Source organism: Mya arenaria, chromosome 11 (genome assembly GCF_026914265.1).
Source record: "Mya arenaria isolate MELC-2E11 chromosome 11, ASM2691426v1".
Lineage (NCBI taxonomy): Eukaryota > Metazoa > Mollusca > Bivalvia > Myida > Myidae > Mya > Mya arenaria.
In genome coordinates this window covers 31599383-31626796 of record NC_069132.1, presented here as the reverse complement: position 1 = coordinate 31626796, position 27414 = coordinate 31599383, and the positions used below count along the sequence as shown (strand labels likewise).

At 33.6% G+C, this 27414-nt stretch overlaps 2 protein-coding genes across 2 annotated transcripts in view; one reads left to right on the top strand and one right to left on the bottom strand.

Moving 5' to 3' along the window:
• LOC128209463 (endoplasmic reticulum lectin 1-like) lies at positions 1-23789 on the bottom strand. Its single transcript, XM_052913493.1, has 14 exons — positions 23584-23789; positions 22262-22354; positions 21404-21484; positions 13479-13556; positions 11436-11508; positions 10327-10391; positions 9584-9807; positions 8485-8596; positions 7130-7327; positions 6761-6820; positions 5914-6023; positions 4079-4156; positions 3338-3416; positions 1-2462 (listed from the first exon to the last, which is right to left on the bottom strand). The coding sequence occupies exons 1-14, from the start codon at positions 23704-23706 to the stop codon at positions 2388-2390; spliced, it is 1449 nt and encodes a 482-aa protein (XP_052769453.1). The 5' UTR covers positions 23707-23789; the 3' UTR covers positions 1-2387.
• A 191-nt stretch (positions 23790-23980) lies between these two features.
• LOC128207937 (transmembrane protein 87A-like) overlaps positions 23981-27414 on the top strand; it is a 41760-nt gene continuing 38326 nt past the window's right edge. Inside the window, exon 1 of the mRNA XM_052911148.1 lies at positions 23981-24113. Within this exon, the coding sequence (XP_052767108.1) occupies positions 24018-24113 (96 nt within the window). The 5' untranslated portion in view covers positions 23981-24017. The remainder of the gene's footprint in view (positions 24114-27414) is intronic.

Genomic DNA, 27414 nt, shown 5'->3' with positions numbered 1-27414 from the left:
AATTAAAATTTCTCTTTGATCATTTATTATTTGTTTTTCAATAATATGTTTCATGACATACATATGCATCAATACTTCAAATGATATAATTATATTTTATACAGAGCTTTTACACTGAATATCTTGTTAACAAAAAGCCATATTCTTTAAGTATCCTTATGTTTATAAGAACAATATTACTCATGTATCAGAGTGGGAAAATATGTTTTTACTTCAGTTCAGAATTTAATAAAGCTTTATTCATTATAAAAATAAACTTGTGAATAAAATAGTTATATGTGTATGATTTATTACATGTAATCATATTAATAAAAAACCTATGTGTTGTGTACAGTCATTGATGTTTCTACCAGACAAAATGAACAGTTTTAAGCTTCACATGAGGATTTTCACTGTGACCTTGACATTTTCACTGTGACCTTATCATTTACAGTGACCTTGACATTTAAATACACATGGATTTCAAACAATAAATAACGTAAATGTAAAGTAAATGTTTATATGGTAAAAAGGCAAATAATAATGAAAAACTAATGTTTTACCATTATCAATTATTCTTTGAAGTTTATCAGAGTAATTCTAAAGAGATGCAAACTAACAAAAAGCATTTAAACTGGAATTTTACATTAAAAAGCATCTTCATACACTCTGAGTTAACATTTAAAAAAATAATAAAAGCATATTCGTACACTAACATAACATTAAAAGGTTAATAAAAGCATATTTGTAGTAAACCTGCATCCCATTTATTAGGAATATACTGATACAGTACATGTACACATATAACAAAACTTTTGCAGGGAGAAAAAAGGAAAATGTAACATGGTTTGAAGATTTTTCAATTATTTATTTTTTATTATGCTTGCTGTAAGTTGTATTACATTTTGGTTGTAACCAATTACCATTTTCCTAATTTCCCTGCAAAAGATCAACAAAACAAATCACAATACACCATATATCATTGAGCACAATGTTAAAGAAAAGAGCCATCACCAGGAATTAATGCAACCACCGTTTGGCTCACACATATCCAATATCTTAGAGTTTTCTGAGATTTCAAAATAGTTTAATTGGGCCTATTATTTTTTACTTTCTGTAACACTTCATATCAATTAATGCATACATATTTATATTTATATATTTGTCAATCTTTTAACAAAGGCCATGATGGCCCTATATCGCTTACCTGATTAGATATCAAAGATTTTTATATTTGTCAGTTATTCTTTTAACAAGAGGGCCATGATGGCCCTATATCACTCACCTTGTTACCTATATCAAAGAAATAATCCCTAGGGCCAGACAGGGTTACCATTTGAGTAGATTTCGTAGAGAACCTCTAGATAATGCTGTTTTTTTTCACAATACTATTACTCTAGCCAAAGCAGATCATTACAAGACGTTCAAAGTTGTCCGTTCATTATCAGGTGAAAAATATACTTCATCTGGTTGATGTTGTAAACATAGACATTTCAGCAATGTGTTACACAGCAATGTGTAAACATTAAGAAAAAGTGTATCACTCAAGCAATCAGGACCAAATTACTATTGATATAAGAAAACGGTGGTGATAATTGACTATAGAGACTTCTTCTTCTTAAAATAGTCCCTTTAATATGAGGTCTAATCAGGGTGAAGGTACAGAAGGGTAAAGCAACGATGGTTTTTAATGTCACAATGATGAACGAGTAACATAAACTCTGTTGAGCCTTTAAAGCAGCCAACATTTGAACACATTTAATATCTGCTATATTATGTACTTGTGAATAAGAATCATCTATCATTACCGGGTAATAACCGGTATGAATCATCGATGAAGCTACAAGTTAGGATTGAACCATGAACCCTCGCATCCAGGGTCCAGCATGCTAACCACACTGCCATAACCACAGATTCGATAGACAACACATCAGCAACAAAAAGAAAATAGGATAATAAAATATTTGAACGCAGTAAATATATATATATATTATTGCATTTGTAAGGAATGATAAGTGTCATACACCAACTTCTTCGCCTACCAGAGTCATAAGCCTCAGTTCATGCAAAGAAACACTAATGCATTCAGAATCAAATTGAACTACATGAATAAGACTAATGTTAATAATTCCTTAGATGCCAAATAAAAAGGTGTCACACTACATAGTTTAAAGATTATGTGAGCTATCCAGGCCGGTGAGCTCAGCTGGCAGTGAACTTGACTTGTGAGCAGACGGTCCTGGGATGGATCCCAAGATTGGCTGCATACTTTTCTTCTTTGTCTGTGAAAATCACTTCGGGCCAAAGGTGCTTCACAGAATTGCTACACATACTGTTTAAAATAATGATAATGTCAAAGAGGAAGTCAATGACAAAAATTTGACACACACAAATAAATATTTTTTTCCTCAGACTTCGATGTGATCCAATAATCCATTGTCGTCAGCTTTGTCCAAAATATCACAGAATAATGGAGATTCTACCTGAAATTACAATAAGGGGTTACAATACACCAGTTTCCTATACATCTGACACAATAAGGGGTTACATTACACCATATGACACAATAAAGGGTTACACTACACCAGTTTGCTATAAATATGACACAATAAGGGATTACACTACACCAGTTTGCTATAAATATGACACAATAAGGGGTTACATTACACCAGTTTGCTATAAATATGATATGTTACGTATTGTATATATGTAAATGTGTATATTTAGATTTTGAGACAATTTCCTTAATCAAAATACTTGAATCAGGAATTCCCTACGGCTTGACGGTCCCCTAATTTATAGCAAAGATTTCAACAACACCCTGCACTTAATAGAACAAAGAGAGTTAACAAAATTTTATAACTGTCATATGACTTTAAAAAATTTGTGCCAAGATTAAACACACCATGAAAAAAACTTTATTACTTGATTTATTTTCATATCATTGATATCTACAAAACCAAAACTTCCTCTATGTTTTAGAACATAAACTATTATTAATTATAAAGATTTTGAAAAAATCCACAAGAGTCGAATACGAAATTCCGGATCAAAACGCAGTACTAATAACCCTTTTATTATATATATATTACTTGTTAGATCACTTAAAAGCCACATGTTTTTATAATAAATTTCATTTTAACAACACACTATTTTGTTTTATGACGTCATTTTAACATTGCGCAACGATACTTTTAACGTAACGTCACAAGAGTGGAATACGGCCTTATTGCACTGAGGTGGGATACAGACTACCGTATTTTGCGACATATTATTACGTATTGCATGTGGATATATGATGGGTATTTAATAAAATTTAATACTTAGCAAACTCTTCCTTAAACAAATATTGACCTACCCCAAGAACATATTCACAAGGTTGTGGTTCCACTAAGTATATAGAGACTGCATGAGGTTGGTTTGAACCTTTTAAACATCTGAAATAGAGGGAAGTATGTTTATATAAACATTTATGGTTGATGCTATAATAAATGAACAAAGTTTACACTAACTATATGAAATTAATGTTTTAAGATACAGTAATACTAATCTGGTTGCAACGAGGATGTTTCCTACAATATGATATTTACACTCCTTCTTGCGATTGCTTCAATGAATGTTTAGCAAATCTTGAAAGCAACATCATCAGAAATCAGACACTATGGAATCCATGTTAAAGTAAAACGGTTGCTCTAATGACCTTTATTACAATTAAAGACATCAATGAAACAATTGACGTCATTGACGTCCTCGCTGTTCAGCTTATTTTCACAATGTTTCATCTCATTATTTTCAGGATATTGGTTGAGTCTTCACATAATTTATTTAAAATAAAAAAAGAGAGTGTTTATGTGTTTAAATATATTTCAAGAATGTCTGTAAAGAATCGCTCCATCTGTATATGAATTTTTCTGTGCACGGATAATCATGAAGTCCTTCGAAACTTATTACTTTTTTTTAATTGTAAGTGATATTCGTTAACAGTATTGTTGTAAATTTATGTTTTCTCAAAAAGCATATTGATATTGACAACAGTTAGTCAGCCTTCATTAAACACTTAAGATAGCTTTAATCAAGTCAAATATTTCAGTTCACTTACTTTAATTTGACCTCTACAAAACGAGGTTTTCCAGTCAGATCACAAACATCTCCATTAGTGTAATACATTGATACACTCCTGAAACAGAAGAAGTCATGAAATTTATTAACTCCTGAAGAAGAGAAGTCATGAACAATATATTATCTCCTGAAGAAGATAAATCATGATCAATCTATTAACTCATGAAGAATGTATTTCATGATCCATCTATTAACTCTTAAAGAAGAGAAGTCATGAACAATCTATTAACTCATGAAGAAGAGAAGTCATGAACAATCTATTATCTCCTGTAGACGAGAAGTCATGAACAATCTATTAACTCATGAAGAAGAGAAGTCATGAACAATCTATTAACTCATGAAGAAGAGAAGTCATGAACAATCTATTAACTCATGAAGAAGAGAAGTCATGAACAATCTATTAACTCATGAAGAAGAGAAGTCATGAACAATCTATTAACTCCTGTAGAAGAGAAGTCATGAACAATCTATTAACTCTTAAAAAAGATAAGTCATTAACAATCTATAAACTCATGAAGAAGAGAAGTCATGAACAATATATTAACTCATGAAGAAGAGAAGTCATGAACAATCTATTAACTCATGAAGAAGAGAAGCCATGAACAATCTATTAACTCTTAAAGAAGAGAAGTCATGAACAATCTATTAACTCTTAAAGAAGAGAAGTCATGAACAATCTATTAACTCTTGAAGAATATAATTCATGAACAATCTATTAACTCTTAAAGAAGAGAAGTCATTAACAATCTATTAACTCATGAAGAAGAGAAGTCATGGACAATCTATTAACTCTTAAAGAAGAGAAGTCATGAACAATATTTTAACTCTTGAAGAATACAATTCATGAACAATCTATTAACTCTTAAAGAAGAGAAGTCATTAACAATCTATTAACTAATGAAGATGAGAAGTCATGAACAATCTATAACTCTTAAAGAAGAGAATTCATTAACAATCAATTAACTCATGAAGAAGAGAAGTCATGATCAATCTAGTAACTCATGAGGAAGAGAAGTCATGAACAATCTATTAACTCTTAAAGAAGAGAAGTCATGAACAATCTATTAACTCTTAAAGAAGAGAAGTCATGAACAATCTATTAACTCTTAAAGAACAGAAGTCATGAACAATCTATTAACTCTTAAAGAACAGAAGTCATGAACAATCTATTAACTCTTAAAGAAGAGAAGTCATTAACAATCTATTAACTCTTGAAGAATATAATTCATGAACAATCTATTAACTCTTAAAGAAGAGAAGTCATTAACAATCTATAAACTCATGAAGAAGAGAAGTCATGAACAATCTTTTATCTCCTATAGAAGAGAAGTCATGAACAATCTTTTAACTCTTGAAGAATATAATTCATGAACAATCTATTATCTCAAGAAGAAGGGAAGTCATGAAAAATCTATTAACTCAAGAAGAAGAAAAGTCATTAACAATCTCCTAACCAGGTTGGTACCAATATTTGGAGTATATCAAGTGAGGCAAAGAATATCACTGTGCACATTTAAACAATACTTTCCTAAAGGAAGTTGGTGACTTGAAAAGTTTTATCAAAGCACTCATCCCCACAAAGCATTTTGCATTTTGTGTCCAAAAACTGATTCATCCAATCTGGGACTAGATATCTAACAGTATGAGAAATGGCTACAACAGCGTAACATGATGTTGTAGATTCATAACAAAGGTGTGACTCATGTATATACATGCGCGCTTTGTGAAGCACTCAAATTCTTAGTTGGCTGAGTTTTAATTTAGTGTTACTGTTACTCCAGCAGTAGTCACAGAAGCATGTGAGAAACAACCTACTTTCTCTGGCCGATGGGTTTAGGACGTTTCCCGGGGTTCTGTTGAAGCCAATTAAGGTGCTTCCCGCTGTCCCAGAGTCCAAGATAGATAATTGTGTCACCATTCTGGTCCTGTTGGGATAAATCTCATTGGTAAGAGCACAGATTAGGAAGTGTGAAACTTAAAAACTTTGGAAATTAATTAAATATTTCAATTAAAACTATGATGGATACTTGTCTGCCAGTAACAAACCTTTACTGACAAGAATGACAATGGTCACAATCAGGGCTTCTTAAATTATGAAAACTCAATATGTTTGGGCGGACATCGAGTCCATCCATCCCCTTACACCATAAAACAAGAGGCCCAAGAGGGCCTATGCTCTACTGGCATGGCTCTTGTGGTCATTTTCATTGGCATTTTTTTTATACTTTCAAGACCCATAATCTAGGCATGCATGGGCAGATCTGGCTAGTTTTCAAAAGGAACAGAGCTTTAATGGATATCTAAATACTGTACAAGTTTCATCGAGATACAACAAAACTGAAAACTGTATCGTGTTCACAAGAAATTGTTTACAGACACATGGATGCATGAACACACGGACGCACATACTACGTACACATTACCATCGCATAAGCTCTTCTGGCCTTTGGCCAGTAGAGCTAAAAACAAAGCTGTTTTTTATTTAATCAAGAAAAATATGACTTGCTTACCAAGTTTAAATTAAATAACATTTATGTTTTCTGAGTTATGGGATTAAGGTTTGAGTTTTTGCACGTTAAGGCTGCCAATGACAATGACGCCTAATATGTCAATACAAAAACAGACCAGCTAAAAATAAGACGATGTTTTTTACTTGTATTACCTCATGATATTGTTTGGCGTGTTTCTTGTAGCAGAACTCGTGTCTCCACCAACCTGTGCCCTGTAATTCAAGGATTAAAATATAAAACAGCCCTCATATATCATTGTATTGATAATTTCCATGATTTTTTATTATCTATTTTTTTGGGGGGGAGGGGGGGTTGATATAACTGTTATGTTGTCTGGCAATCCTTTTTTACATATAAGTTATCCGAGAATATTTTAGCTACCATTTAGTGAATTATTTTTTTATATATTCTGGGTAAGTCTGAACAGTAATTATTATTACATATCATTTGTTTTTAATTTTCACAGTCACAGTTGTGTTACAAGAATATTTATAGTAATATCATTTTCTAAATTAACGTACCCCATGGATACAATAATCTCCGGCCAGGAAGTCCCTGAGAAGTGACTTGTCTGCCTGCACCCCTATCTTTGTTTCTGGCCTGGGGTCGACATGCTGTGGGGTGGATCCCCCGGGCTTTGTCCCCTGGGGTTGGGTACTGGTGGGATGGGTCCCACCTTTGTGTGTGTGGCTGGGAGCGCTGGGGAATTCATTTTCTTCCTGGATAACATTAGCAGAGGTTTAAGTTTTATAAATGAAAAGACAAAAACATATATTAATCAGTTACTTACTTTAAGTAAAAGTAAGAAGAGATTAAGAAACATCTTATTGATTAAGAATGAGTGGATTTTAACCAGCAAGATTTTACTTAATATCTTCCAATTGACTAAGAATGTAATCACAAGCTGTATTCATGCATCTAGCGTTGCTGTTTGAATTTGGGCGCCCGTTTAACTATGTTGCATTGCATACTTTCTTCCATTTCAATGTATATCAGGGTACCCAATTGCATTGGAAAGAGTTTTTTAAAAGGACGACTAAAAAGATTATTTGTTGAATAGGATATTTTTAGACTTTGAAGCACTATTTCCTTCCATGTCCTTCCATTTGAATTTTTCTTAGTTTACAGTGATTTAAATAAGAAGAAAATCTACATGCTATGCCACTGCAGTATACCAAACATTTAATCATCGCCATTTTGGTATGAAAATGTTTGACAACAGATTCTCATGAATTTCAATTACACATCTGACAGTGGTTCCTATTATTTTTCAAGATTGTTGCTGACAGTAAGTTGTACATTCTTTTTTTAATGCAAATTAAAAACAATTACCACCAAGACTAACATACGTGAATTTAAATCACAAAACAAGAGTATCATTTAAACAAATAAAAACACTTTTAATATAATTATTTATTTTATTATTATTATTTTGTTTTCAAGGGCTTATATAAACACACAAATAAATATCTTCTGAATAATGTTAACAAAACAATGTACAATACGATAAATCAATGTGTTTTTGAAAAGGCAGAAATGATAATGGACAGGCAAATGAGTACAGGCTAATGAGCTGTTTCATTGGCTGAAAATGTAGGTTGTATTCTTGAATTAGATTTTGCTATGTGTTACAAACATTTGAAAAAGTCAAGAACATTTTTCTGTCAGACAAAAAAAGTCCCATCAGGTGACATTATAGGCTGAATGAAGGCAAGGTTCATCTGAAGGTCACATCCTTTTAACATCATATCAAAGTGATTTCATAGTTATTTTGATAACACTAAAAAAAGAAGGTAATCTTCCACTTTTCAGTAAACTGAAGAAAAAAATCATTATTTCTCTCTAAAAACAATATTCACTTCCCTCCAAGCCTTACCTGTTCAAGGGAGATTTCAGACTCGACTTGAATTTCAGTTAGCCGAGTGGGTCTTGTTGGAGATCCTTCGACAGAGTGACAGCTAATTTGGCTTACAGGAGGGTCTTTTGGCCTACAATGAATGTTACTTACATGAAATCGTATTAATATTTAAACTCGTTTTCAAAAATTAAATAATAAATTTTGCATACACTGGCCTATCAAGGAGATCCATCTATGATTCAGCTAGAAAATTCACTCACTTTATACAATGATTGCTATTTGTTATTTGGGCATGATTTTATATTTTTCATTTTTTTTCAAAGTCTTGAAAGTAGTTCTTCATAAATTGTAGCCAACAATGGTTGTGAAATGAGGCTTTTTAGGGCTAGTGGAGAATAGATTTAAACAAACAGCTAACACCAACACTTGCCTGCCATTGTTTTTCAGTTGAATAATGGGATAACGCAATAATTGTTAAAGCCATAGTTATTATCTTAGCTACACATGGTTATTATCTGTAGCAACTAGCCACAATTATGCGCGTTTAGGGAACTTTTTTAACATTTGGATATTCATTTTGTTTCCTAAATGCCACAAGTCAACTGAGCAGTACCAATGTAAAATATATTCTTCAACTGTTACTCCACAATACTGAACACTTCACTGTTAAATTTAAACACAAAAGTTACACTTTCATTATTATAGCCAATACCTTTTACTTATTACACTTAAGTGTTTAATGAAACACAAATAATTAGTTTAATTTAGATCGACTTCTGTCAATAACGCATCGCCATTTTGAAACCATCTAGCAGGTTCCCGTTATCTTTCAGCTCAATATACTTAGCGCTGGGATCTGTCATTCTTGGCTAGGAAAACATCAAGTGGGTTATGGACGCGTAGAGTCACAAAATAAAAAAATCGTCAAAGACTCTGAAGCGGCTGTTATGGACTACTGTAGGAACATGTTTATCAAGTTTTTTATGAATTTCTTGAAAGAATTTTAATACATTGCCACAGTTGAAGTTGCTTCACGATGCAGATGTCAACCCTGCTGACAACAACACCTTATACAGAATGAAAGTATCATCATCATGATAGTCACTACAAATCTTACTTGAATGCTGGATGTTGACACAGTACCGCGGTAAGTACAATGATGTCATATTCACAACTAGATGTCTCCTTAAGTTGGTAAATCTCGCCTCGACCATTTGGCTGACAGATATACATCACATGACTCTTTCTCGGCTGTCCCGTCACATCACAATTAGATCCTCCGCCCATCGTAACAGCGTAATATGGTAAATCAAGGCCATCCAATTTAATGCTTTTTATAATCTGTGAAAAATGTTAGAATGGTTAAACAACTAGTAATATTATTCATATAAAATGTGATAATAAGATGTCTTCAAATTGTGTTCAATATTATATTATATTTCAGTCTTTAGAAATACAAGCGGAATAAAGAAACTGTGCATTAAATTTTTTTTTTTTTTAAATAAACTCAGATATAGCATTTTGGAATGAAACAAATAAGGACATTATTGAAAAAGTTATGGAGAGGTACGTATATGTATCATAGTTACATTCAAATGTCGTATAATTGTCAATTTCAGATAAACACACCGTATATGGAATCATTGAATGACGCATTATAGAAATATTCACAGTTTTTTTATTGTTATAGTTTATATTTCAGGCTGAGTTTTACACAAGGATTAGCCTTTCCCCATAAGCAAAGATAACTTAATAGCTCAAATAGATTGACAGTTTAGGCATCTTTTTATAATTTGTTTTGTCTCAGAATTAGCTGATTTTGGAGGAGGAGGAGTGGGAGGAAAAGAAGAAGAAGAATACCTGTTCTGCTGATTTCTGTTTTTCTGGGACTTTCACATCTGTTTCTTGTGTCTCCTCTTTACCATCTGAAGAAAAACAATGGCAAATGAACGAAAAGAAAATTCTTTTCAGACACAATATGTGTAAGGCCATAACAAAACTAAGTCTGGTTCCAGTGACTTGTCACTGACCCTTAAATTTAGGTGCTGACCCTAATATTTAAAGCACAGTGGTTAGTGCAATCAACCTCACCTAGGCGCCCTTGGTTCGATTCCCGGCATGGGCGCATGTGAGTTTGGTTTGTGGTCACCAAGTCGGACAAGTGGGTTTCCTTTTGGTACTCCAGTTTTCCCACACAACACAAGACCACACTCTCATGTCACATCGTGCCAACAAGAGTGATTAATATGAGTTGCAATAGCTTGTTTCACAATTGTTGTAAATGTAAATAATTTTAAACTAAAGGCCAGTACATGAAAGCTTACAGGGTTTTATTAGAAAACAGAATAATAACTTGTTTTGGCCTCATGCTTTACTTACAAACTTGTACATTATTGGAATGTGTGATTTGTTTTTTTATTCATTAATTTATTCTCAGAATGGTACACAAAGTATACAGAGCAGTGTTATAAGAAGTGTGCAAATAAATAACAACTCTATTCACTTATACTCCCGCTGGTTATTGAACACTGTCCTTGACAACAAGACATGTTCAACATCTGAATCTTATTTTTACACTATAAACATGTACCGGTATGTAATTTCTTTATGCAGTATTCCTAAATTTTGACAAAACTTCTGCTAGCAAGCTTTGTACTTTCCCCCTTAACATAGAGGTTGAGGGACCTTTCTCCAAAGATAGAGGAAAATATGATAATGCATGTACATGTACAAACATGTTTAAACCTGTTACAAATACTAGTTATACATGATCATCTAACCACCAGGTGTAGAGCAAAATATTGATATGAAAAAGTGCACACCCATTGGTAAGATGACTCTTTCATAATGGCTTGTATTGGTTACTATGTTAAAACATGTTTAAACATGAAACATGCATGATTCACACTTACGAGAATTGTCTTATTTCCCAAATACCTTATTCTACAATTCTGGAACACTCGATATACCTGATTTTGTAGTTTTCTTATCTTCCTCCTTATCCATTCGTCCTAAGTAATATTCCTGAAGCTTGGGCTTTTGCTGAAGAAAGAAGAAGTCAATGTAAAGCTTATTGGCGAGATTTGAGATTGTTACAGTTCAAAACTTTGATAACATCACCATTTTTTACTTCATTACGATTCTTTACTTTCAATTCATAACAACTCTGGAAGTTTAAAATCATCAAACTTATAATAGTTCTCCAAGTCAGCAATGATGCCATTTACAGCATTGTTATCTTTATCAAAATTCTGCATTTACAGCATTGTTCACTATATTTTAAGTTCAGCATTTACAGCATTGTTAACTTTATCAATGTCCTGCATTTTCAGCATTGTTCACTCTATAAATGTCCTGCATTTTCAGCATTGTTAACTTTATCAATGTCCTGCATTTTCAGCATTGTTAACTTTATCAATGTCCTGCATTTTCATCATTGTTAACTTTATCAATGTCCTGCATGTTCAGCATTGTTATCTTTATCAATGTCCTGCATTTTCATCATTGTTAACTTTGAAATAGTTGTGAACAATCTGTCAAAACTCATTTTTTAAAAATAAATTGTTGATAGGTTCAGTCTTAACTCTATAATTATAAATGTTCAGCTGTCACTTTTAAATACTGTTCTGAGTTCGATCACTGGCCATAGCACCCAGCCTCCATCTTATGATTCATATATTAACTGACACAAGACCTGCTACCTCTCCAGGAAAGGGGCTCTTAAATTGCCATTTAAATCATAATAATTAGCATGTACAAACACAAACATTTATATACATAAATGGCTTTACTTAACTTTAAGCTAGACTGGCAGTCACCTATATAGACTCTTTTGTACAATATGTTTTTGCATGTGATGTCACTCATACATAAAACCCCCCAAATATTATGTAATACAAATAAAAAGTACACTATATAAAAGTCTCAATTATATGTAAATATATATATCTTTGCAATGTGCTTTGTTGTATAATATTTGTTAATATTGAATAATAAAATGGGTAAGCTGATGAGTAATAGGGGGGTGCTGCACCCTGCCCTTTTTGGTAGCATCCCAAAGTCCTCATGGAGACCAACATGTGCACCCTTTTGCTTTCTTACAACTCAATATAATCAAAAATTGTCTTTTTTTTTGTTTATGTTGATTAAAAATACTTATAAACTTAGAATATCTGGCAGTTAAAACCTAAAACTACTTCAATAAAATGCAATTCTATAATTTGTTGTCAAATACGATACGATGTGTGTCATTTCTCCCTGAGCTCCCTGTCCTTTTCCTGCAGCACCCTATCCTTTCCAAATCTAAGCTTATACCTATTTTCTTTTTTTATACTTCATAAATATATCAAACATTTCCAGTTGATAAAGCAACCTATGGCAATACTATATAATATTAAACATTATGTTATAAACTTTAATGTGCTTTATAAACTGCCTTAGGTAATGTACATGTAAACCAGATGGCAAAGGTTTTAAGGGCACATACAATGTAACTTTACATATAATAAAGAATGTTTAAGTACAAAATTAATGTAGTTAACATAAATGTACTTTTAACATGTCATTTAACTGACTTTTTCGGAAATCGTTTTTTCCGTGTTTGCCAGTAAATTCAGCACATCACATGTTGTACAAACAATGATACATTACCACATGTATTATGTTAAACATAAGGTTAACTTGTCAGAAAAAATATTAAATCATTTTTAAATACATATTTCACATGATTGCTATATATATCAATATCACCGTCAGATTTCAGTTTAATGACAGACAAAGTGAAATTTTAAAAATATCATAATTTTAATGAAATATCGTCTGCTTTCACTTAGAACACAGGTATATTTACCTCAGTAAATGATCACTATAACATATACTTAAATCATGCTTCCTAATGCAAATTAGCAGAAACTTTTTTATATTTATTTGATGGTCAGTGTGTGCTTAAATTTTGGAAAACCTCACCAATTTTGAGTTTTAAATAAAAACTATAAAATAAAAGTTCATTTTACCAGCCCTAGTTCCTTGTTTTCATGGTACTGCTTCACATGTTTGCCATGACATAGTTCATATGTCCAGTAACTTTCAATCTGAAATATGAGTAAAAAAACATGGATATGTTAGTAAAGATTTAAATTAAAACTTCCCTGCAAATTAAAGAACTGTCAGGGCATAGAAAAATGACACCTGATTTAAGGCTTCCAGTAATTGGTCCTAAATTTGTATTATAAGTATCTATCATGCGTTACCGTTACGGATGGAAAAATCCTACCCGAAGGCACGTGCGTAAGCCGGACCGGAAACACATGATTGATACTTTTTCTTGCATATCTAAATTTATCAATTTGTGGAAAAAATGATGTTGAAAACAAACTTTTGTACAATTACACCAAAAAGCACGTGCGATGTTGCTTATACCAACGTCATAGAGTGTTTTTCCAGCACTAGTCACATGACCAGAAACACATGTCCAGTCAATCTCATTAAAATCATATTGTGACGTTCACTTCATTTCATTACATAGCGTAACGTCGTGAAGCGTGTATTGGGGATCTGATTTTAATGAGATTGATGTCCAGTATGCAAGAAAATTTAATCTAACATATTTATCATATTGACTATTTTCTTGATGGCAGTGTTTCTCCCAGGGCCTCATCGGGATTTGATACCAATATCCCTTCAAAAGCCAGTGATTTTCTTCCACTTTTAAGAAATGTTGACGGGACCCTTTAACAGGGAAAAAATACCGTCAGTCTGACCAAAAGCGGAAAAATACAAACATGATTCATATAGTTATTTAACAAACTTATCGACATATTCATGAATGGCACTATATTGCTATGTTTGCTAATGTTAAAAGGTCAGTGCTCTTTCAAACACAAAACAAGAGGCACATCAGTGCGTGTGCTCCACTGGCCAAAAGGTTCAAGCAAAGACCACCTAACGAACATTTTCGTCAAGTTTCATAGAAATACAATCATCAATTTTTGAGGAGAAGTTATTTAAAAAAATTTTTTTACTTTAATAGCTCTGGCTGCCATGTTGTGCAGTGGACCGAAATGATTTGGGCAATTTGAGTAAAGGAGCACCAAACAAACATTTCTGTCAAGTTTTATCGAAAAAAGGTCATCGGTTTCGACGACAAGTCGTATAAAGTTTTTTTATTTTTTAGCTCTGGCAGCCATGGTGTGCAGTGGACTGGAACCATTTAACAAATTTTGGTTAATGACCACCCAAGGAACATTTCTGTCAAGTTTCATCAAAATCTGATCATCGGTTAACATTTAATCTGAATAGATTATGAAGCAAATATTTAACCTGAAAAAGAACTGATGAGATAGAATCGACTTGGTGTTTCACTTACACTTTTCGGCCATTTAAGTTACTAAAAATAGCTGTTTCATAAACTTTCAGAATGTCACTTAAACGAAAATTAATGTTCAGTCTATATATACTTTCCTATGTATAAATGTAAGGTTTTTAAATTGATCTTTTTGTGAGAACTTTATGCTTATATGTTTACTCATAAATTATTATTGTTTAAAAATTATTTAAAGATGCTATACGTGAAAAATTAAGACATTATTTTTTTTTCTATTAAAGGGAGGTAATTCAGTAGTAAAATGTAATCAAAGCTATTAAGCATGGCATTTCTTTTCTAACCATGTTGATATTATTACAGTCTATTCAAGCAAGATGCCTTTTGTTTTTAGCTCACCTGTCACGTAGTGACAAGGTGAGCTTTTGTGATCACTCTTCGTCCGTCGTCCGTCCGTCCGTCCGTCCGTCCGTCCACAATTGCTTGTGAACACAATAGAGGTCACAATTTTGACCTAATCTTTATGAAACTTGGTCAGACTGATCATCTCTATAAAATCTAGGTCAAGTTCGATATTGGGTCATCTGGGGTCAAAAACTAGGTCACTAGGTCAATTAGTAGAAAAACCTTGTGAACACAATAGAGGTCACAATTTTAGCCTAATCTCAATGCAACTTGGTCAGAATGGTCATCTCTATAAAATCTAGGTCAAGTTCGATATTGGGTCATCCGCGGTCAATAATTAGGTCACTAGGTCAATTAGTAGAAAAACCTTGTGAACACAATAGAGGTCACAATTTTAGCCTAATCTCAATGCAACTTGGTCAGAATGATCATCTCTATAAAATGTAGGTCAAGTTCGATATTGGGTCATCCGCGGTCAACAACTAGGTCACTAGGTCAATTAGTACAAAAACCTTGTGAACACAATAGAGGTCACAATTTTAGCCTAATCTCAATGCAACTTGGTCAGAATAATCATCTCTATAAAATCTAGGCCAAGTTCGATATTGGGTCATCCGCAGTCAATAACTAGGTCACTAGGTCAATTATTAGAAAAACCTTGTGAACACAACAGAGGTCACAATTTTGACCTAATCTTTATGAAACTTGGTCAGACTGATCATCTCTATGAAATCTAGGTCAAGTTCGATATTGGGTCATCTGGGGTCAAAAACTAGGTCAGTAGGTCAATTAGTAGAAATACCTTGTGAACACATTAGAGGTCACAATTTTAGCCTAATCTCAATGCAACTTGGTCAGAATGATCATCTCTATAAAATCTAGGTCAAGTTCGATATTGGGTCATCCGCGGTCAATAACTAGGTCACTAGGTCAATTAGTAGAAAAACCTTGTGAACACAATAGAGGTCACAATTTTAGCCTAATCTCAATGCAACTTGGTCAGAATGATCATCTCTATAAAATGTAGGTCAAGTTCGATATTGGGTCATCCGCGGTCAACAACTAGGTCACTAGGTCAATTAGTACAAAAACCTTGTGAACACAATAGAGGTCACAATTTTAGCCTAATCTCAATGCAACTTGGTCAGAATAATCATCTCTATAAAATCTAGGCCAAGTTCGATATTGGGTCATCCGCAGTCAATAACTAAGTCACTAGGTCAATTATTAGAAAAACCTTGTGAACACAACAGAGGTCACAATTTTGACCTAATCTTTATGAAACTTGGTCAGACTGATCATCTCTATGAAATCTAGGTCAAGTTCGATATTGGGTCATCTGGGGTCAAAAACTAGGTCAGTAGGTCAATTAGTAGAAATACCTTGTGAACACATTAGAGGTCACAATTTTAGCCTAATCTCAATGCAACTTGGTCAGAATGATCATCTCTATAAAATCTAGGTCAAGTTCGATATTGGGTCATCCGCGGTCAATAACTAGGTCACTAGGTCAATTAGTAGAAAAACCTTGTGAACACAATAGAGGTCACAATTTTAGCCTAATCTCAATGCAAATTGGTCAGAATGATCATCGCTGTAAAATGTAGGTCAAGTTTGATATTGGGTCATTCACGGTCAATAACTAGGTCACTAGGTCAATTAGTACAAAAACCTTGTGAACACAATAGAGGTCACAATTTTAGCCTAATCTCAATGCAACTTGGTCAGAATGATCATCTCTATAAAATGTAGGTCAAGTTCGATATTGGGTCATCCGCGGTCAATAACTAGGTCACTAGGTCAATTAGTACAAAAACCTTGTGAACACAATAGAGGTCACAATTTTAGGCTAATCTTAATGCAACTTGGTCAGAATGATCATCTCTATAAAATCTGGGTCAAGTTCGATATTGGGTCATACGCAGTCAATAACTAGGTCACTAGGTCAATTATTAGAAAAACCTTGTGAACAAAATAGAGGTCACAATTTTAGGCTAATCTTAATGCAACTTGGTCAGAATGATCATCTTAACATAAGCTAGGTCAAGTTCCATATTGGGTCAACCCAGGTCAAAAACTAGGTTACTAGGTCAATTAGTAGAAAAACCTTGTGAACACAATAGAGGTCACAATTTTAGCCTAATCTCAATGCAACTTGGTCAGAATGATCATCTCTATAAAATGTAGGTCAAGTTTGATATTGGGTCATCCGCGGTCAACAACTAGGTCACTAGGTCAATTAGTACAAAAACCTTGTGAACACAATAGAGGTCACAATTTTATCCTAATCTCAATGCAAGTTGGTCAGAATAATCATCTCTATAAAATCTAGGTCAAGTTCGATATTGGGTCATCCGCAGTCAATAACTAGGTCACTAGGTCAATTATTAGAAAAACCTTGTGAACACAACAGAGGTCACAATTTTGACCTAATCTTTATGAAACTTGGTCAGACTGATCATCTCTATGAAATCTAGGTCAAGTTCGATATTGGGTCATCTGGGGTCAAAAACTAGGTCAGTAGGTCAATTAGTAGAAATACCTTGTGAACACATTAGAGGTCACAATTTTAGCCTAATCTCAAAGCAACTTGGTCAGAATGATCATCTCTATAAAATTTAGGTCAAGTTCGATATTGGGTCATCCGCGGTCAATAACTAGGTCACTAGGTCAATTAGTAGAAAAACCTTGTGAACACAATAGAGGTCACAATTTTAGCCTAATCTCAATGCAACTTGGTCAGAATGATCATCGCTATAAAATGTAGGTCAAGTTTGATATTGGGTCATTCACGGTCAATAACTAGGTCACTAGGTCAATTAGTACAAAAACCTTGTGAACACAATAGAGGTCACAATTTTAGCCTAATCTCAATGCAACTTGGTCAGAATGATCATCTCTATAAAATCTAGGTCAAGTTCGATATTGGGTCATCTGCGGTCAATAACTAGGTCACTAGGTCAATTAGTACAAAAACCTTGTGAACACAATAGAGGTCACAATTTTAGGCTAATCTTAATGCAACTTGGTCAGAATGATCATCTCTATAAAATCTGGGTCAAGTTCGATATTGGGTCATACGCAGTCAATAACTAGGTCACTAGGTCAATTATTAGAAAAACCTTGTGAACAAAATAGAGGTCACAATTTTAGCCTTATCTTAATGAAACTTGGTCAGAATGATCATCTTAACATAAGCTAGGTCAAGTTCCATATTGGGTCAACCCAGGTCAAAAACTAGGTCACTAGGTCAATTAGTAGAAAAACCTTGTGAACACAATAGAGGTCATAATTTTAGGCTTAACTCAATTCAACTTGGTCAGAATTATCATCTCTAGAAAAATATAGGTCAAGTTCGATATTGGTTCATTCGCGGTCAATAACTAGGTCACTAGGTCAATTAGTATAAAAACCTTGTGAACACAATAGAGGTCACAACTTAAGCCTAATCTAAATGTAACTTGGTCAGAATCATCATCTCTATAAAATCTAGGTCAAGTTCGATATTGGGTCATTTACCGTCAATAACTAGGTCAATAGGTCAATTAGTAGAAAAACCTTGTGAACACAATAGAGGTCACAATTTTAGCCTAATGTTAATGCAACTTGGTCAGAATGATCATCTCTATAAAATCTGGGTCATGTTCGATATTGGGTCATCCGCAGTCAATAACTAGGTCACTAGGTCAGATATTAGAAAAACCTTATGAAGACAATACCAATGTGCAGTATATCACAGGTGAGCGATTCAGGGCCATTTGGCCCTCTTGTTACATAGTACCCATAGGTTCTGAAAAACAAGGAGCACTATTCCCAACAGAAGGATGTCACTCCCTATCACTGCATGAGCATCACAATAAAGAAATGTTTACTCAAACTGCAAGCTGCTCAATTGAAATAGGTATTTACCTCAAGCATACAGTTTTATAATGTGGCAAAATAGTCGGACTACTAGATTGTCATTCGGACTAGTAAAATATGCCATTATGCTAGTCCAACTGGCTAGTAGGTTAAAATGTTTTTCGTGAAGACTGCGGACGAGAAGTCCTTAAAGGTTTTTCTATTTTTAACTCTCGCAGCCATGTTGTGCAGCGGATTGGAACCATTTGGGCAATTTTGGTTAAAGGGCATCCCGATGAACATTTATGTAAAGTTTCATCAAAATCTGATAATCGGTTTCTGAGAAGATGTAGTTTAACGTTTTTTTTCTATTCTTAGCTCTGGTGCCCATGTTGTGCAGCAGACCAGAACTGTTTGGGCTATTTTGGTTAAGGACTACCCAAGTAACATTTCTGTCAAGTTTCATTGCAATACGATCATCGGTTTCTGAGGAGAAGTCGTTTAAAGGTTTTTCTATTTTTACCTCTGGGGGCCATCTTGTGCAGTGGACCGAAACCATTGAAGCAAATTTGATAAAGGACCATCCAAGGAACATTTCTATTAAGTTTCATCAAAATCTGATCATCGGTTTCTGAGAAGATGTTCTTTAAAGGTTTTTCTATTTTTTTGCCCTGGCAGCCATGTTGTGCAGCGGACCGGAACCATTTGAGCAATTTTGGTTAAGGACCACCCAAGGAACAATTCTGTTAAGTTTCATCAAAATCTGCCTATCCGTTTCAGAGGAGATGTCGTTTAAAGATTTTGCTATTTTTAGCTGTGGTGGCCATATTGTGCAATGGACCAGAACCATTTGATCAATTTTAATAAAGGACCACCCAAGGAACATTACTGTCAAGTTTCATCAAAATCTGCCGAACCGTTTCAGAGGAGAATGTCGTTTAAAGATTTTGCTATTTTTAGCTCTGGCGGCCATATTGTGCAATGGACCTGAACCATTTGAGCAATTTTGGTAAAGGACCACCAAAGGAACATTCCTGTGAAGTTTTGTCAAAATCCGCTTATCAGTTTCAGAGGAGATGTCGTTTAAAGTAAAAGTTTACGCATGCACGCACGCACGCACTCACGACGGACAATCTGTGACGACATAAGCTCCATGGCCTTCGGCCAGTGGAGCTAAAAATTGAGGGGGATTTTTCAACTGGTAAGGGGAAAATATTTACTTTTTCAGGAAGGGAATGGGGCTGAATTTCCGTACAAAAAAAGGGTTGAAAAACACCACTGCATGCAGAGCTGGATTTCAGAGAAGGCTTAATTTATGTCTACCATGCCTAATCCAGCAGGCACATGACATTTCATAATAGTTACGCAATACATCATGAAACTGATCTTAATTCTGCCTGCTGGAAGCTTAATTATCCATTCAGTGTTTAAGGTGTTAACCCATTGAATAATGGTGCTCCATTTAGTTGGGGTGTCCCGGGTTATGAATTTATAAGAGATTACAGTGCACCATAAAATATCTGCAAACTAGAAAAACAATAAATTTGAAATAACTGTATCATTAAAATCAAATAATGAAGATTTAATGAGTTTCCCAATATGAAATTAAGAAAATCCATGATGACCTCCATAGAGGTGGCTCATGTAGAGAAGTTGGACTATGACATGACTATGACGCAGTAGGCACGAGGCAAATAATAGCCACTTCCTGTGTTACCTGAGACTTTAAAATGATGCGGTCATGTGCCTACTGATGTATTGATGGTGACTCATTGTGACAACGTGTTAACATTTTGTTTCACCTATATATGTTGATACTATGTTAGGAATATTTAACTATGAAACTACCCGCTATTATTACCAGCCACAACATTTATTAACATCATTGTGTCTGAGAATCATTTTTGAGTGGGATTTTATTACACTTTGTGATCTTAAAAGATCTTGAAATATTTGTCAAATTGCATTATTGGTGAATGATATACTTAAAAAAGGGCGGACACCCCTCCCTGCCCCACCCTATTCAGTCTGACATCCCTTAAATAAATCCTAAAGGAAACCCTGCTTGATAAGGCTCAAAGCACATTAAATTTCTTAAAAATATGAAATGAAAATTCAATCAATACTGGTATGTAACGGTAATAATTGATGTTTCTTTTTTTTCTTCAATAAGTTTTAGTTTTCTTAGCAACCACCATCATTCTACACTAGCAAACCACATGTAAATGACTTTAAACTTACTATGTAAGACAGAAGCTATCTAATAATCAACAAGAGTGGGTCAGGCAATCATACTGGTTTAGATTTAATACCAAAGCTTAAAATATAATACATACGTGGGTCCGATAAACAAAGGAATAAAACAATTGTTACCCTATATGAGCATGACGACATAGAAAATAGGCCTTGGATTAGCTCATCTGGTGTGGCTCCATTATATGTTGCTTTTCTTGACTGCAAAGGAGAATGACTAATTTATAATAACATTTGTACAAGACACCAAAATGTTGTAATAGTCTTAACCTGGTATACATGTATATGTATAAGAAGGAGTGTTGTTTTTTTATAATATAAAAAAGTAACAATTTGGCATGGACATTTTACCATATCTTTAAACATAAGACAGCAGAATGTAATTCAAAACACATTGGTAATACGATGTTTGCAATTTAATTATAAACCCATCAAAAATCCAAACACAATACTTGTATCGCAAAAAACGGTCGTATTCCACTCTGCTGATGTCATGTCATATCAAGCATCATTGCACGTATTAAAATGATGTAATAAAATCAAAATAATGTGTCATCAAAATAGTATTAATCATGATACCATGTGTCTATTAAGTGGTTCAAACTAGTAATGAATATATATAACTGATCCAGATGTTATATTTGACTCTTGTGGATTTCTGTAGATATTGATTTCCCTTGGCTAGCGTGAAATCCAACTCAAATCCAACTTACCAGACCCAAATGCAGTAGTAATTTTATAACACTATCATCTACTTAAAATATCTAAAATATCTAGCCTGATGTCAGCCATGACTGCAACATTTCAAATTCGTAGGAATACCTGTAGGGGGATAGATCTAAGTGTCCAAGCTCTATATAATATATATAATGCTCCAGCTGGTACAAAAAATTATCAAGTTATCATAAAAAACACCCTCAAAAAAACACCTATCAGTTCACTGAATGAAAACATATAAAAAAAACCTGTTTTACTTACAGCATCAATGGAAGCCTGGGATTCAGGGATGACACACTGGTATTTTTCATAGGCCGCAGTTTGTACAGACACATAGTCAAGATCCTCATTCTCCTGTAAGAGACAGGGAAATATACATGTATCATCACATCTATAATTCAACAGATGATAAAAATTAGGGTCATAAAAGTCAAGTGTTTGGCTTCCGATCAAGTTCTTAAATATTTAATTAGAAATATATGATGTCATTTGTTTCTTTTCAGAAAATAAATATGTTTAATCCAATTGAGGTCAGAATCCATTCTAACCTGGTCAAATGCATCCTTAAAAAATGACAAAAAGGCCTGGTTCATATCAAGGGGTCCAACGTAAATAAAGTTTGCGGATTTTTAAGTGTGGGACATGTTCTATGCAGAACAAAATGGCAGATTCTTGGAGTATTTTGGTGCGTTCAAAGAATATTTCGACCTGGTAAGTAAGTATATCACTTAATATTGCAGTATAAATATCCCTACCCGGAGCCAGAGTTAAAAGCTCCTCTCGGTTATTTATGTTTCTAATATTTAGTCAAAATATACCATTCTTGGGCCTGTTTTAGCTAAAAAAAATCAAAGTGAAATTAGAAAATAATGTGACTTGAAACTGTGTTTTTAGTCAAAATATACCATTTTTGGGCCTGTTTTAGCTAAATTTTATAGTTTTTGCATCTATTTCTTTCTGATAGCTCGTTCACTGAACATGGGTACTATATAGACAGTTTTATTATGTTTAAACACCTTTGACGTTTGCCGTGGAAGGTTTATGCAGTGTTTGTTCTCTGCAGAATCAGAATAAGTGTGTGTTAATATAAGTGGTATTAAGACCAAGCTGTAATAAATGTTAAAATTTATAACAAAAGACAATTTATTACCAATACGAGCCTTTCCTGTATTTCCAGATACACATGTATACTATTCTAGAACTTCATAAAATCTGTGCCTTTTAAAATCATAGAGGCGATCAATAAACTTAATTCCTTGCATCAACAAAGTTTTAAAGAAAGGTTGCATGCTATTAAGTTTAATAAAAGAGTTATTCCAAAGTATTTGTTACAAGAAAGATTTCAGATTTTGGTTATCGATGTCCAACCTATGCAAGGTTTCTAAACCCTGATAGATGATTTCAATCTAATGAGGCAGTGACTTCCACTGAAGTAATGATGAGTGTTTACTTGATTGCTATCTTTAAATATATGAAGTGCTTTTCAATAAAAAGCAAAAAAAAGAATAATTATCATTTGTGTTACAATTTACCAGCAGTGAAATGCCAATGTCATACAAACTTCTATACAATAATACACATACCAATTTCAGCTTATCAAAGTCAATGGGACCTGCCCAGTTAATGGAATAGAGATCATCATCAGAAAATGGGTTAAAATCACCCAATATTATAGGTATAAGGCTTAGCAGAGCAAAATACAACATTATTTTATAGAAATATATGTAAACTAATCAAAAGAAATCAGATGACGTTGATGTATATGTAAACACTCCATGGGCGCAGCCATATTGTGATTCGGGAGTAAAGAGGATGTTATTTTGTTCATTTCATTGGATAAAATTAAAATGATTTCCAAATGTAGACCTGTAAATTATGTTCTCTCTATTACATAATTTGACAAACAATAGCTGATAATATCAATATTATTATCTTTCATGTTCGATTTATTTTATATGTTTTTCCACGTTTCAGTGTTCATTAACCCCGGTCCAGTTACTTGTCAAATCAGGAAAACATGGAATTACTCAGAGTTTTTACAAGTTTGGCTGCAGTAAGCCTAGTTGTCGGGTTTTCAGAGCCAGGGCTTTGGAAGAATACTAAATTTTCCCAGGTACTGTATGTAGATTGTATTCGTCCTCAGTTCAACTCTTATTAGGAAAAGCTATGTTGCGTCGGTATTGACTTACCCCACCCACCAGATAATCATGTAGCAATTGTGTAGCTCATAGTTAAAACTGTGTCTCTGTCAAAATGCAGTGCTGAAGAGACTGTAAGTTTATTTTGGCTATTATTGACTAATCTCATCAATCTGATAATGTAATAATGAATAGTAGTGACATATCAATGTAAGTTGTGATTCATTGTCGAGGAAATAGTCCAAATAATTGTACGTTGACAGATTTTTTTTAGATTTTTGATATGGCAAATCCTTCACGTACAAATTGTTTAGTATCAAAAGTGGGTAGTTGTTCCGATCAGGATTCAGGGTTAAAGCATATAGCGTCTATAAAATATCATAAAAACAAGAAATATTACCAGATAATGTTATTTTATATTAGTTCCGTACACATTTTTTTTTTATCCAACTTATAATTATGAATTTGACGGTTTTCTTCATTTCATTCTGTCAAAACATAACGATATATACATGAAGGGCACCTGCAAGGCTTCAGGGAACAGTTTTAAATCGCTCGGAACATTTCGGCCATGGCCGAGTTGTTACGATTGTATCGAGTTGTTCCCATTCGCATAATTGTTTTCTGTGTCAGTCAACTTTCGTTTTATTGGATAGGTAAACAACTTGTTTTAATGCATTAAATGCTTGTTTAGTGCAAAATAGCATTTCACTTACATGGTAAAATATGAATATAACTCTTTATGATTAATTTCAACCATAAAATACTTCACTTAAAACAATTTCAATATTTTTAAAACACCCCCGTTTTTTGCACATTCCCGTTTAGACGTTAGGGATTGGAAGAATCCCGTATAATACGTCTAATATTTTAGACTATCGAGGAAAGTGCACTCTGATTGTAATTAAATAGTTTTCTTCCTATATTAAACCTAAGGTCTTGAATTTAAGATCGAACTGTGTTGCAAATTGTTATGAATGCTGAAAATTTCAACTTGCTAAGTCTGAACTTCTCTCCCAGTTGTTTAGTTCACCCCTTTGTATTTGTTAGGAAAATGTAATGTAATTAATAAAATCTCTGTTTTCTGTATCATAACAATTTACTTTTTAAAGCAATGTCAGAGAGGTACATGTAGAATTGGGTCTCCAAGTCAGTAGAATGGGTTCATAAGCAGTAGAATTTCTAAATCGCTTTCATTTTCACAATGATGGATACATTGTAAACAAAAACTTGATGGATGTTACTATTCTAGATTTTCAGAAAATACGCATAGAATATGTCATGGTTCAGGATCTTGTCAAGTGTCAGTGTTTTGATTGTGAAACAGAAGGAATATTACGTCTGGCTAGTAGTGATGTTCCGATGATCGATTATAATCGAAAATCGATTGGTTGGGCCTGAAATCGGCGACAATCGATAGTATTTAGTTATAATCGATTATCGAAAAAAATAAAATATTAGTAAGTGTTCAGATGTTATCTTTAACAAAATGGCTGATGAAAGCCACAATGAGCAAGAAAATGAACTATTTTTTATACAACAACACTTAATAACTTCAATCATAGACTTAAGGATAATGTATATAATGATTAAGATTTTAATACTGTACATGAATAAAACTACAACTCAGGTACTATCTAGTATTTTAAAAACCGATTGTACTATCGATAATCGGTTATTTGAGTGGAACCGATCATCGATAGTAAAATTGCAACCGATTCCCAACACTACTGGCTAGTGAAAATTCTTTTAAAAGTTTATTTTTAGTATAGCTGCTGAAAAATCAATCATATTGTCTAACAGGTCTAGTGCAGAATGGAAGAGCAGACAACTGTAAAATTGTGTATGTTAATTTTCGCTCCAAAATGTTATAAAATTTTATACATTGATTGAAGATAATGCTAATTTATACCACTCAGTCTGCATGTATTATGCAAAGCCCACTCTTTACTTGAATAACAGTCATTATATGCCCCTTTTTCACATGAAAAAAAACAAACAAAAACAGATGAGCATTGGCATATGCTATGTTAAAATTTAATTCTATTTGTCATTTTCTATGTTAATTGTGATGAAAGCATATATTTCATGTCAATGTAACAAAACTTTTAAAGGCTTAAATAAAGTGTAAAAGTCTTAGATATATATATATTATAATAATTGATATAAAAATGCAATATCTTTTTCAGAAATGATTCAAGTATTAATAATTCAGTGATTCTATTTTAACTGCTGCGCTCGCTAAAAATCAACTCAACTTTTACTTGTACCTAAAAGTGTTAACACAGAGTTTAGAATTATAACCAGGTTATGCAATTGTGAATGTAATGATTTTTAGCTCTACTGGCCAAAGGCCAGAAGAGCTTATGCGATGGTATTGTGTACGTAGTATGTGCATCCGTGCGGTCGTGCGTTCGTGCGTCTGTAAACAATTGCTTGTGAACACGATACAGTCTTCAGTTTTGATTGTATCTCGATGAAACTTGTACAGTATCTAGATATCCATTAGAGCTCGGTTCCTTTCGAAAACCAGCCAGATCCGCCCATAAATGCCTAGATTATGGGCCATGAAAGTTTTAAAGAAATGCTCTCTATTTTTAGCCAGGTCTGCATGAGCGAATTCTATTTTTAGCCAAGTTTACATGTACATGTAAATTCAAGTCTAGAGTTAAGGGAGACAATTTGCAAGTCTAGGATTTTGAGAGACAATTTGCTTTTTGCTTCTGCAGTTGATTTTGTGAATTACTCTGCCTTGTTCTTGTTGAAAGCCCAAAGGCCATTTTTTAGCTTTAAGTTCTGTAGTTTGCGCATTTATCTTAACAAAATTGGTTGTGAATGTTTAAGTTATGCACCTGGTGTCATTACTGGCCACACCCAGGGTTCACAGGTTTGGTAAACATAAATCTGGAAAGATTTGAAAATCTTTTTGTGTGTTCGTGCATCCATCTCAGCACAATTGATTGTGAATGTTTGTTCAAATTGATCAATGTTGTCCTAGGATGCCCTTGACTTTGACCTTTTGACCAACTTTTTTTAACTTTTAAAACTACAGAAATTTTGACTATGAGTACAGTTTTGAAAGCATTTTTTATGCCCCCACAAAGTGGCGGTATATAGGGTTGCCCTTGTCCGTACGTACGTCTGTCCGTACGTACGTACGTACGTCCCGAAGATTGTTTCCGATCTAAATCTTGAAAACCGTTTGTCCAATCCTCACCAAACTTTAAACACATGTTTGTGACCATAATACAGTACACTCCACGCGGAACTACCACT

Coding starts and splice junctions, on each gene's coding strand:
- LOC128209463 (XM_052913493.1), bottom strand. CDS start 23,706: ATGTTGTATTTTGCTCTGCTAAGCCTTATACCTATAATATTGGGTGAT. Junction 9,808..10,326: donor AACAGAAATCAGCAGAACAG/GTATTCTTCTTC, acceptor CATTTTTCACAG/ATTATAAAAAGCATTAAATT. Junction 6,024..6,760: donor ACGCCAAACAATATCATGAG/GTAATACAAGTA, acceptor TTATCCCAACAG/GACCAGAATGGTGACACAAT.